Raw genomic sequence first — 12825 nt, 5'->3', positions numbered from 1 at the left:
TGTTTAAGCTCATCCTTTCTTCAGGTGATCTGTGCACTGTGTGATACACAAGTTTCTCCACAGCTTGAGTATTTATAAAGCTGATTTCCAACTTTGAAAAATCCAATTCCCGTTTTCTATCCCTGTGTTCTTGGTTCAGTAGTTCTTGGAAAGGAACTAGATACATGGATGCCTGTGTGCTCAGTTGGTACAGTCGTGCCTGACTCTTTGCGACCCAGTGGACCGTAGCCCTCCAGGCTCCTCTATCCATGGGATTCTCCTGGCAAGAGTACTGGAGTAGGTTCCCATGCCCTCATCCAGGGGGATCTTCCCTCTCGGGTCGAACCCACGTCTCCTGCGTGGCAGGTGGATACTTTACCTTTGTGCCTCGGGGAAGCCCAGGTGTCTGTGTATTATACTGTATATTATACTGTTTCCTGTGCATTCAGAAGGATGCAGATAGTAAATTAATTTGTGAATATTTTTCTGTCTCTCTGTAATGTCCATCACTTCTTGGCTGACAAAAGAGGTGGGATTCTACACTTGGCAATGCAGGAGGCACAAGGTCTGGGTCCTCTCTAAAGCAGGCCTCTGAGCTTGCTTCTAATGTGGCTGGACACTGCCCTGACTGTGAGTGCCCTGACTGCTTACTGTGAGTGCAAGGCTTGCAGCACCAAAGATAAGATAGGGGACAAATCTTGAGATTGTCAAGGCCTTGGAGGGGCCTTGGCCTACTCAGCTGCAGGCTTAGCAACATTATAGGTTTTTTAAGACAAACAAATAGCATTAACAGAAAAACAGAGGTGCTATTTGCTCACAGATTGCTGATGATAACAGATAGCATCCTGGGATTATAAGGGGGAACCCGAAACTGCAGTCTTTGAAGTCTCACCCTTGACCGTAACATGCTGCCTGGGACCTTTTCCCCACTGGGTCTCCAGATGGGCTGTGTCCCGGGACTTCCCAGCACTGTTTGAGTCTGGATGTTGGTCAGAACCCAATTTGGTGATGTATCTTCTGCTGTTTCTACTTCTCTTTGCTTTTATTATTAGCATATTGAAAGTCAGCTCGATAATTCTATAAGTATGTATATATTTATTTCTACAGAACAAGTCGCTAATTTTGTTAACAAATCTTTGAACCTGAGACAAAGGTGACAACGTTTGGCAAAACTTTAATTGGCCCTGTGAGCAGTATTTGTGAGACAGAATGCCACTCCGCAGGAAAAAGGAGATTAAGGTTGATGAAGTTTTTATTCCCTAATGTGAAAGTTCGCCTTACTGCTGGTTAGCTCATACATGGGACATCTACACTGGATGGTGTGAGAATTGAAACCTTAAATAAAGAGGGCTGTACCCTTAGAAGTTACTGAATATTTGTGACTCTCGCCCATTGAGAAAGGATAAGAATCTGCCCTGCTGGATGAGAGTCTGAATCCTCCTCTCCTATCATAAGGTACATAAAATGAAAGTGAGTGTTGCTCAGTCCTGTTGGACTCTTTGCAACCCCATGGAATATAGAATCCATGGAATTCTGCAGGCCAGAATACTGGAGTGCGTAACCTTTCCCTTCTTCAGGGGATCTTCCCAACCCAGGGATTCAACCCAGGTCTCCCCTTCATTGCAGGAAGATTCTTTACCAGCTGAGCCACCAGTGAAGTAACATGAGGTACATAAAGGTAAATTAAAATTGTCGGAAAAGAAGTTACACCTGGAAACAGAATTGTGCAATTAGTGAGGATGATTTTCCCATATTACAATGTCAAATTATATCTCAGCTGATCAGCTCCTCACTTTTTAAGGGGGCTCCCTCTTGAGCTGGCCCACAGCTTTAACAGTGTCCACCACTGCCCTTTCTGTCTCTGTTATCTTTGTCCTGTTGTGGGGTGTCCTTTCACCCCTCTCAACCCCTCTGTCTCCCTCTCCATCAGATAGTCCCCTGATGAAGCTAACTTCCCCTTGTCTCTCAGTGAGGGGATGGCGGGGGGGGGGGGGGGCGGGGGAGGGGGGGCCCAGCTTCCCCCACTGCTGTCCCCACTCTGGCCAATTTTTTTACCCCTTCAGATTCTTCTGATCAAGTGAAGACCCACATCTACCCAGAGGGACAATCCAAGATTTTCATCATCCATGTGCCCCTGTTACCACAGTCAATTTGAGAACTATTTGATCTGTATTTTAGATATAAAACTGTGACTATAGAAAGGGATGATAACGTTTTTGACAGAGATTGCTGTGATATTCTTTAGAGTCTGGAGAATACTGGTTAAAATTTTTCTTTTTTCTTTTTTTTTTTTGAGAGTACAAAACAATTTCTTTTTGCATATGGAATAAAAACAGCTAGCTTCTTAAAAAGCCCTGCCTACAGAAAAGCTTGAAGTTAACCTTTACCAGGGATCTGAGATGAGTCTAGTGGTAAAGAAGCTGCCTGCCAGTATGTGAGACACTGGAGATATGGGTTCAGTCCCTGGCTAGGAAATATCACCTGGAGGAGGCAATTGCAGTCAACTCCAGTAGTGTCAGAGAGACATTTTAAATCTGTCTGGATTTATGCATTTCTCAGTGTGTGTCTTTGATTTTGGATAATATTGCTGAGGTTTATTTGTAAATGAGCTCTTACTCAATTGGCTTTAAAAGAAAGTCAGCACTTGGCTTACCATTGGTGGCTCAATGATAAAGCATCCACCTGCCAGTGCAGAAGATGGATTTGATCCCTGGTCTGGGAAGATTGCACATGCTGCAGAGCAACTAAGCCTGTGCAGCACCACTACTGAACCCCCCGTGCTCTAGTGCTTGTGGTCCACAAGAGAAGTAACTACAATGCGAAGCTCATGCACCACAGCTAGAGAGTAGTCCCCGCTCGACACAAGGAGAGAAAGATGGAGCAGTGACGATGATCCATTGAAGCCAAAAATAATAAATAATTTTTTTTTAAGAAACAGTGTTTACAAATCAGGTTCACATGGACTGAGAGATATTCAATATTAAACATGTAGTATTAATGTTTGCTCATGTAATAAAGACATATCTTGAGTCATCCACATTGTGTAGTACTTCTGTTGTATTGCACTGAGAGATTTTGGACTATTGATGAGTATCCTGAGATGCTGTCTATAATAAAGCAAATGTTTTTTTAGAAGCTATCACTGGTATTTTTGTTCACCAATCTAGAAAATGCTAATAGAAAGCACAGTTCATGGTTGCTTAAGGAAAGTAATATGGGTGTTTTCAGTAAAAAAGGTATGAGAAATGAAATTGAGTTTGGATGCTCATAGCAGTGAGCAGAAGCTGGAAGCAATGTCTTTGTTTCCCAGACCGAGAGTCCTGATCATTGGACCACAGCAGTCAACAGTTAGGGCTAAGGTCCCTAGTCTTGCCTGCTGAGTCAAGAAAGAATTCAGATGAAGAGGCACAAGGTAAAGAGTAAAGGAAAAAGTTTATTGAAAGGAAAAGTACATGCAGAAAGTCACATGAGCTAGCTCAGAGAGAGAGCCCCACCTTTGGGAAGTGTCAGTTCTTTAGAAAGGTAGTTTTCCAGGTCTTTGTGTCCCCTCGGGCCAGTCACCTTCCTTTGTCCCCTCTGGTTAATTTGTCTCAGCACTCTCCCCTGGGGTGCAGACGCATACCCTAGCCAAGATGAATCTCAAAGTGAAGGTTTCTGGGAGGACCAAGACTTGTTATGGCCTGGAATTATCCTCTGACTTGACCTCAACGAACTTTTCTGCACATGTGTAGTGTCTCCGTTAATAGAAAGGGTTTTTTCCTTTCTTTGTCCTTGCCATGATTATTTCCTTGAGGTAAGAGACAAAGACTGGCCATTTATCCTGTTTTTGTTATAGATTCCTATAGATTCCTCAACCGGAGGCCAGCTATGTCTTATCTCAGCGAATGCAGAGATGAGGAGACTGATTGTAGATATTCAACCTGTAGCCCATCTGTCTCCTATGTGAAAATTATATTTTATTAGGGAAAAACAAATTAGGTCTGATTTATAAGTGGCTGTTTATAAAGAAAAAAGTCATTTAAGGAAAAAAAGAGTGAGAGGTTTATGGAAATTGGATTCCAAAGAAAGAAGTCCCAAAGGGTAGGTCTTTATATGATCTTTACAGTGTGTCATTTGACTCCTGTTAATGTTCTTGCTTCACTTTGGGGAGCATGTAATGAGGTGTTTCAAAGGGATTTGTTTCCTCTTTGTCCCCCTTCTGTGCTGGATTCCGTGGGATGTCCACTTTTTGGTCCATGTAGAGCAACGGTAACACCTCCAGAGCCATAATCCTTGGAGCCAGCCTGGTTCTCTTCCTATTTGCTGCACTTAGGAGACCTCATTGGAAGAAGGGGAAAGACAGGCAGCTCTTCAATTGCATTTGGTATCTCAGATCCTGCACAGAGCTGCCTTCAACCTGTCTGCCTGTTCAGAACCCTTAGCTATTCCTGTTGTTACTGCATTTACTACAACCTTCAGAGGTGTGTGTAACAGGAATGTGGTTTGGATCTTCTATGATTGTAACTCAGGAAACCTGTAAGGACAGTGGACATTGAGGTCCTCAGATCCCCAGTCTTGCACGTGATGCATATATGAATCAGGCTGTGTGTTCCCTCCTTGCTCATACTGTACAAAGTGACCCATGCTTATCCACTGAACCACATTTTCAGGACACGACCTGAATTGAAATGTTGGCGGTGGTACCTCGGAAACCATTTCTAGGTGAAATGGCTGATTAAGGCTGTTAGTTACACAGATCAGTTCTTGTGTCTCACTTGACCTTATCTTTTTAAACTCCTGGAGTTTGTTGTAACCTTTTGTGATCTGCTCTGCCCAAGTGGGCCCTGGTGGTTAAGAACATGTATGAATCTGTAGGTCTGGGTTTCAGTCCTGCTTTGCTCTTTTCCTTTCATGTACCATGGGGCTGTGTACATGAACTCTGTGAATCCACTACCTTTATTTGAAAAATTGAGGTAATTCATGCTCTGAGGTGTCATAGAATTTTGACTGTTTTACTGAAAAGGTCAGAAGTTACTTTTTTTTTTTTCCCCCTGAACCTTGTGGCAGATGTGATCATAGTTCCCCATTCAGGGATGAAATCTGTAACCCTACAGTGTAAGCATGTGATAACTATCCACTGGACCATCAGGAAATTTGCCTCAAAGGTTACTTTTACATAAAATGTCTATTTACTTCATGTTATGGTTACTGTAGCATGTGTCTTTGTCTGCATTACATATTATATATTGTTAGTTTATATTTCCTTCCCAAGAGTTTCCCTCTGACTCTAGTTAATAAGTTTTCAAATAATATTCCTTTTTTAATAGCGGATTCTTTACCTCTGAGCCATAAGGAAGTCCCCAAAGCTTGTTCTTTTACATGTATCTTGGAGCTCATGAACCGAGTAAGTTAAGGATTCTGTATAGATAGGCAATTGCTATATTGAATGCCTGTTATTTAAGTAGAGAATGTTTCACTTTTTTAATTCTTTGTCATTAAAAGATGACGGTCTTTATGTTTTACACAGTATAACTGACATGAACCACTTCTTGTTATAAAATGTCTATACGTCTGTTTGCTTATAGATTTATAGGAGGTATTTAGAAAAGTGTTCTTTCTTTTGTTTCTAAAATTATTTTAGGGAATTCCCTGACCATCCAGTGGACAGGATTCAGCATTTTCACTGCAGAGATCCTGGGTTTAATCCATGGTCAGGGAAGTAAGATCTCATGAGCCCTGTGATAAGGAGTAGGGGGCGGGTCAGTTCAGTTCAGTTCAGTCTAGTGGAGCTATTTTAACAGATTCTTTATTTTCACTATGCAGTGCTTGTTGAACAGTTGTCAACTGCCATTTATGTTTTACAATATTCGTTAGAATGCTTCCTTTGGATTATTTACCATTACAGGGTATTGCCTTTTTGATCCTTGCTTGGTCAGTCCCTCAGTTCTGTCTGACTCTTTGTGATACGGAGTGTAGCCTGCCAATCTCCCTGTCCATGGAATTTTTAGTGTTTTTCTCCTCAATTATGAGACAGAAGCGTGTTTACTGCCAAGTAGAATGAGCTTTGAGGTCATGGTAGGAAAATACCTTTTTCTTTGAGACTTGACATGAATTTGCATAAAATAAATATTTTCCTGATTGCATCTTTGAAACTTGGCTATGCTAAAATTAATTTGAATTGTGTCTGATCACTATTTTTTGGTTAACGAGTTCTATTTCTTTGTAAATGTTGCTTATATTTCTAAGTTTATCATTGGGAAGTTTCTTAATTCTGTTCAGGATGGGTATGACTTTTGGTATAATATCATGTGTTCAATATGAAAGAATTTATTTATGAATTGTAATTAATAGGATACCTGTGGTTCTTTATATCTTGTAGATGTGTCTCATATACATATGACCAAGAAATTACAAGCAAAAGCAAACAGTGGAAAAGGAGAAATTTTGCAGACAGTGATGTTTGGAAGAGCTGAAACCCATGAAATCAAAGATTTTTTCCTTAGGAAGATAGAGGAAACTGTGCATGGTTTTGAGTGTCTGTGGACAGATGATGAAAGAAGTGACATCGGAGTATCTATATCCCATAACAAAAATCTCACTGATGGAAAAGATCATCAGAGTAGAAATGATGCAGCAGATAAGCCTGTTGAAAGGCTCTGGTCAAGCTTTCATGATGAATTGCAGATGCTTCAGTCTGAAGGGACAATTTTTGAATGTAGTCAAATTGTGACGAATATCAACAGTAGCACCTCAGTTTTGCCAATTCAGAGAACTTGTAGTGTCCGCAAAGGCATTTCTTTTAAACATGAGAGTCCTGTTATGCGTCCCTCAGAACAGGCCCCAGACCAAGAAGCATACAAGAAAAAATCTTACAAAACTCGTGAGTGTGGCATAGCCTTTCTTCAGCACTCAGAACTCACTAGACATCAAAAAATCCTTACAGGAGGAAAACCATATAAAGCTGACATAGGTGGCAAGGCCTTTAATGATAGTGAGAGACTTGGCGTTGATGGGAGAAATCATACTGGAGAGAAACCGTATAAATGTGATGTATGTAGCCACAGCTTTAAACAGAACACAGCCCTTCAAATTCATCTGAGAGTTCATACTGGAGAGAGACCATATAAATGTGATGTATGTGGCCACTCCTTTAAGCACAAGACACACCTTCATAATCATGGGAGAACTCATACTGGAGAGAAGCCATATAAATGTGATGTGTGTGGAAAGGCCTTTACTCGCAAAGAAAGCTGTGCACTTCATCAGATCCTTCATACTGGAGAGAAACCATATAAATGTGATGTATGTGGCCGTGGCTATACTCGAAAGTCACAACTTAGAATTCATTGGCGAGTTCATACTGGAGAGAAGCCATATACATGTGATGTGTGTGGAAAAACCTTTTCTCGCAAGGAAGGCTGTGCACTTCATCAGATTCTTCATACTGGAGAGAAACCATATAAATGTGATGTATGTGGCCGTGGCTATATTCGAAAGTCACAGCTTGGAATTCATCAGAGAGTTCATACTGGAGAGAAACCATATAAATGTGATGTCTGTGGAAAGGCTTTTGCACGCAAAGAAAGCCATGCACTTCATCAAATCCTTCATACTGGAGAAAAACCATATAAATGTGATGTGTGTGGACAGGCGTTTACTCGCAAAGAAAGCCATGCACTTCATCAGATCCTTCATACTGGAGAGAAACCATATAAATGTGATGTATGTGGCCGTGGCTATACTCGAAGCACACAACTTGCAATTCATTGGAGACTTCATACTGGAGAGAAACCATATCAGTGTGATGTATGTGGCCATGGCTATCCTCGAAAGTCACAACTTGTAATTCATCAGAGAATTCATATAAGAGAGAATTCTTATAAGTGTAATGTATGTGGCTGTGACTTTACTGGAAAGAGACAACTTAGAATTCATCGGAGAATTCATACTGAAGTGAAATCTTACAAATGTAACAATTGTGGTAAACATTTTTTTGCACTGTTTTCCTTAAATAAACATCAAGCAGTTCAAACAGATGAGAAAGCATGTAAATGTAATTTGTGTGGCAAAATATTCAGTTCTAGGTGTTATTTAGCAGTTCATCATCAGAGAACTCATACTGGAGAGAAACCATATAAATGTGATGTGTGTGGAAAGGCATTTACTCGCAAACAAAGCCATTCACTTCATCAGATCCTTCATACTGGAGAGAAACCGTATAAATGTGATACGTGTGGCCATGGGTATACTCGAAAGTCACAGCTTGTAATTCATCACAGAGTTCATACTGGAGAGAACCCTTATAAATGTGATGTATGTGGCTGTGACTTGACTGGAAAGAGACAACTTAGAACTCATCAGAGAAGTCATACTGAAGTGAAATCTTACAAATGTAACAGCTGTGGCAAAAGTTTCTTTGCACTGTCATCCTTAAATAAACATCAGGCAGTTCAAACAGATGAGAAAGCATGTAAATGTAATTTGTGTGGCAAAATGTTCAGTTCTAGGTGTTATTTAGCAGTTCATCAGAGAACTCATACTGGAGAGAAATCATATAAATGCATTCTGTGTGGCTGTGGCTATCCTCGAAAGTCACAACTTGTAATTCATCAGAGAATCCATGCTGGAGAGAATCCTTATAAATGTGATGTTTGTGGCTGTGGTTTTACTGGAAACAGACAACTTAGAACTCATAGGAGAATTCATACTGAAGTGAAATCTTACAAGTGTAACAACTGTGGCAAACGTTTTTTTGCACTGTCATCCTTAAGTAAACATCAGGCAGTTCAAATAGATGAGAAAGCATGTAAATGTAATTTGTGTGGCAAAATGTTCAGTTCCAGGTGTTACTTAGCAGTTCATCAGAGAATTCATATTGGAGAGAAACCATATAAATGTGATGTGTGTGGCTATGGCTACAGTCGAAAGTCACAACTTGGAATTCATCAGAAAGTTCATACTGGAGAGAAGCCATATAAATGTGATGTATGTGGCTGTGACTTTACTGGAAGGAGACAACTTAGAAATCATCAGAGAATTCATACTGAAGTGAAATCTTATAAATGTAACAACTGTGGCAAACTTTTTTTTGCACTGTCATCGTTAAATAAACATCAGGCAGTTCAATCAGATGAGAAAGCATGTAAATGTAACTTGTGTGGCAAAATGTTCAGTTCCAAGTGTTGTTTAGCAGTTCATCAGAGAACTCATACAGGAGAGAAACCATATAAATGTGATGTGTGTGGAAAGGCCTTTACTCGCAAAGAAAGCTGTGCACTTCATCAGATCCTTCACACTGGAGAGAAACCATATAAATGTGATGTATGTGGCCGTGGCTATACTCGAAAATCACAACTTGAAATTCATCAGAGAGTTCATACTGGAGAGAAACCATATAAATGTGATGTCTGTGGAAAGGCCTTTACTCGCAAAGAAAGCCATGCACTTCATCAGATCCTTCATACTGGAGAGAAACCATATAAATGTGATATATGTGGCCGTGGCTATATTCGAAAGTCAAAGCTTGGAATTCATCAGAGAATTCATACTGGAGAGAATTCGTATAAATGTGATGTATGTGGCCGTGGCTTTACGGGAAACAGACAACTTGGAATTCATCGGAGAATTCATACTGAAGTGAAACCTTTCAAATGTAACAGCTGTGACAAACGTTTTTTTACTCGGGCGTCCTTAAAAATACATGAAGTAGTTCATACAGATGAGAAAGCACGTAAATGTACCTTATGTGGCAAAGTCTTCAGTTCCAGGTGTTATCTTGCAGTTCATCAGAGAACTCATACTGGAGAGAAACCATATAAATGTGATGTGTGTGGACAGGCGTTTACTCGCAAAGAAAGCCATACCGTTCATCAGATCCTTCATACTGGAGAGAAACCATATAAATGTGATGTATGTGGCCGTGGCTATACTCGAAGCACACAACTTGCAGTTCATCAGAGGGTTCATACTGGAGAGAAACCATATAAATGTGATGTATGTGGCAAAGCCTTTAGAGTAAATGGCAGCCTTACATCTCATCGGAAAATTCATTGCCGAGAGAAACCATATAAATGTGATGTATGTGGCAAAGCCTTTAGTGTAAATGGAAGCCTTAGAACTCATCAGAAAATTCATACGGGAGAGAAACCATATAAATGTGATGTATGTGGCAAGGCCTTTAGAGTAAACGGAACCCTTACATCGCATCAGAAAATTCATACTGGAGAGAAACCATATAAATGTGATGTATGTGGTAAGGCCTTTACTATAAATGGAAGCCTTGCAACTCATCGGAAAATTCATACTGGAGAGAAACCATATAAATGTGATGTATGTGGCAAGGCCTTTAGTTTAAACGGAAGCCTTACATATCATCAGAAAATTCATTCTGATGAGAAACCATACAAATGTGATGTATGTGGCAAGGCCTTTAGAGTAAAAGGAAGCCTTACATCTCATCAGAAAATTCATACTGGATAGAAAGCATATAGATGTGATGTATGTGGCAAGGTCTTTAGTTTCAAAACAACCCTTGCATTTCATCAAAGAATTCATACTGCAGAGAAACGTTACAAATTAACAATGGTGACAGAGGTTTCAGTGCACTGTCATCCTTGTCTCTCCATCAGGCGGTTCATACAAGAGAAAAGCATAGTAATGTATCTGGAGCAAAGTCTTCAGTTCCAGCTGTTACTTTGCAGTTCGTTGGAGAACTAATATTTGAGAGAAACCATGTAAAAGTGATGTATGTGGCAAGGCCTTTAGTCAAACTGCATTCCTGGCAGTTCATTGGAAAATTCATATTGGAGAGAAAGCATATAAATGTGTTGTCTTTGGCAAGGCCTTTAGTCATATTGGTAAGCTTGCAGTTTATCCAAAAATCATACTGGAGAGAAACCATGTAAATGTTTGTGGCTGATGCTTTCCTTGATGTGCACAACTTGGAATTCATCTGGAGATGAAATCATACTGGAGAGAAAACACATAAATATGATCTCAAGGTCAGGGCTTGTAATCTAAATGCAAACCTTATGGTTCATCAGAGAATTCATGTTGGAGAGAAACCTTACAATTGAAACAATAGTGACAAACGTTTTAATGGACAGTTAGTCTTAGCTCACCATCAGGGAGTTCATACAGGAGAGAAAGCATAGAAATGTGATGTGTGTGCTTTACTTGAAATGACCATCATAAGAAGCATCAGATAATTCGTAGTCGAGAAAACTGTTACAAATGGAACAACTGTGAGAGACATTTTAATGCAAATGTAATGAGTATGGCAAAGCCTTTAATCTTAGCTCAGGCCTTATAATTCATCAGAGAATTCATACTGTATAGAAAGCGTAAAAATGAATATGGCAAAGTTTCTAGTTCACGTTCAGCCATAACTGACCCTTTGACAGTTCATACAGGAGAGAAGCCACATAAATGGGATTTATATGACAAAGCCTGCAGTCACAAGGAATGACTTTGCAGATCATCTGAGAATCAGTAGTGCAGTGAAAACTTACAAATGTAGTGAATGAAGTAAAGTATATGAACTTTGGGGCCTTCAGAAAAGTCAAACTGGAGGAAAACTGCATGAATGTGGTAGATGTGTAAAGCTTTGATTTTGTGTTCAGACCTAACTGATCATAAGGTAATTAATGTGAATTGAAATCTTACCCACGTAGTGCATGTGGTAAGTCTTTTGGAAGGTGTTCAGTTTTTTACAAAACATGAGAAACTACCTACTGGCAAGAATCCATACATTCAGAGCACAATCAATCCCTCCATTGGAGGAAACATATAAAAATAATGTCTGTGGCCAGGATTTCAATAATGGGCGGATCATTCCCTTTATCAGGAAAATTCATTATTCCTTCAGGTGCCATTCAGGCCTAAATACATCAGGTGACACATACTTGAGAGACCTTCCAAATGTTATCAGTATGGCCAGGTTTTTTGTTTATACCTTAAGCTTCTTGAGAATATTCATACTAGATAAAACCTGTATCAGTGTAATAATAAATGTGTCAGGGTTTTTAGGCAACAATCTGAAGTCAGGCTTCAGTAAAGAACTACTTTTGTAGAGAACGCTGACAAGTGACATGAGTATGTAAACCTTAACTCCGGATCACATCTCAGCATCCATCAGATCATCCACACTAGAGAACCTTACCAGTGTAGAATATGTGGCAAGGCTTTTAGGTATTCCCTGTATCTCAGTGTTCACCAAATACTTGATACTTAGGAATGCAAATTTTATGGCAGTTGTGACAATTACTGCTCACTCTTTAGGTATTTAAGAACATATATCCTGGAGATAAACCACTAATACAATATTTGTGCAAAGTTATTGTGTAGAAACTTGAGTCAAAAGAACCAGAAAAGTATGCGTATCTGTTTCATCATTGATTGTTGCCATTTCTGTTGTACCGTTGTTTTCTTCAGAATGTATCATAAGTCTTGTGCTCTAATAAAATTTGTGTAATTTTCCCCATAACCCTGAATGGATCATGTTTCTTCCAACAGCACAGTTTTCACTATCTCAGTACTTCATAACAGAAACTAGCAATGCACCAAAGGCTCTCAAGGTTGAAGAACCTATGAGAATTTCTTTTCATGATTAAATCAAACAATAGACAATTTTGGGATTATATTCTAATAATTTGCACTTGAGTTATTCTTTCCATACTCTGTACATAATGGTGCAGTTATATTTCCTGAGTCCTCTTGTGCCAAATGAAACTAATAGTGTGTGCCTAATTTACATGAAGTGAAAATAGGAATAAAAACTACAAAAATTAGGAAATAAAAAGTTTTGGAAATAAGGTTAAAAGGGAGCTGGGAGCTGGGAGCATTCTGAAATAAATTTTTTATTATTCA

At 39.6% G+C, this 12825-nt stretch overlaps 1 protein-coding gene and 1 long non-coding RNA gene across 2 annotated transcripts in view; both read left to right on the top strand.

The window, feature by feature from the left end:
- The window catches only part of LOC138419616 (zinc finger protein 208-like), a 51912-nt gene extending 39469 nt beyond the window's left edge, over positions 1 to 12443 (top strand). The window contains exon 9 of the mRNA XM_069552465.1: positions 6338 to 12443. Within this exon, the coding sequence (XP_069408566.1) occupies positions 6338 to 10437 (4100 nt within the window). The 3' untranslated portion in view covers positions 10438 to 12443. The remainder of the gene's footprint in view (positions 1 to 6337) is intronic.
- Positions 1087 to 3018, top strand: LOC138419219 (uncharacterized). The gene is made up of 3 exons (XR_011248893.1): positions 1087 to 1434; positions 1557 to 1657; positions 2043 to 3018. It is a non-coding gene; the product is annotated as an uncharacterized lncRNA (long non-coding RNA).
- Positions 12444 to 12825: the final 382 nt, after the last annotated feature.

The sequence above is a fragment of the Ovis canadensis genome, chromosome 14 (genome assembly GCF_042477335.2).
Source record: "Ovis canadensis isolate MfBH-ARS-UI-01 breed Bighorn chromosome 14, ARS-UI_OviCan_v2, whole genome shotgun sequence".
In the NCBI taxonomy this organism is placed as follows: domain Eukaryota; kingdom Metazoa; phylum Chordata; class Mammalia; order Artiodactyla; family Bovidae; genus Ovis; species Ovis canadensis.
This window is presented reverse-complemented; position numbering and strand designations above follow the sequence as displayed.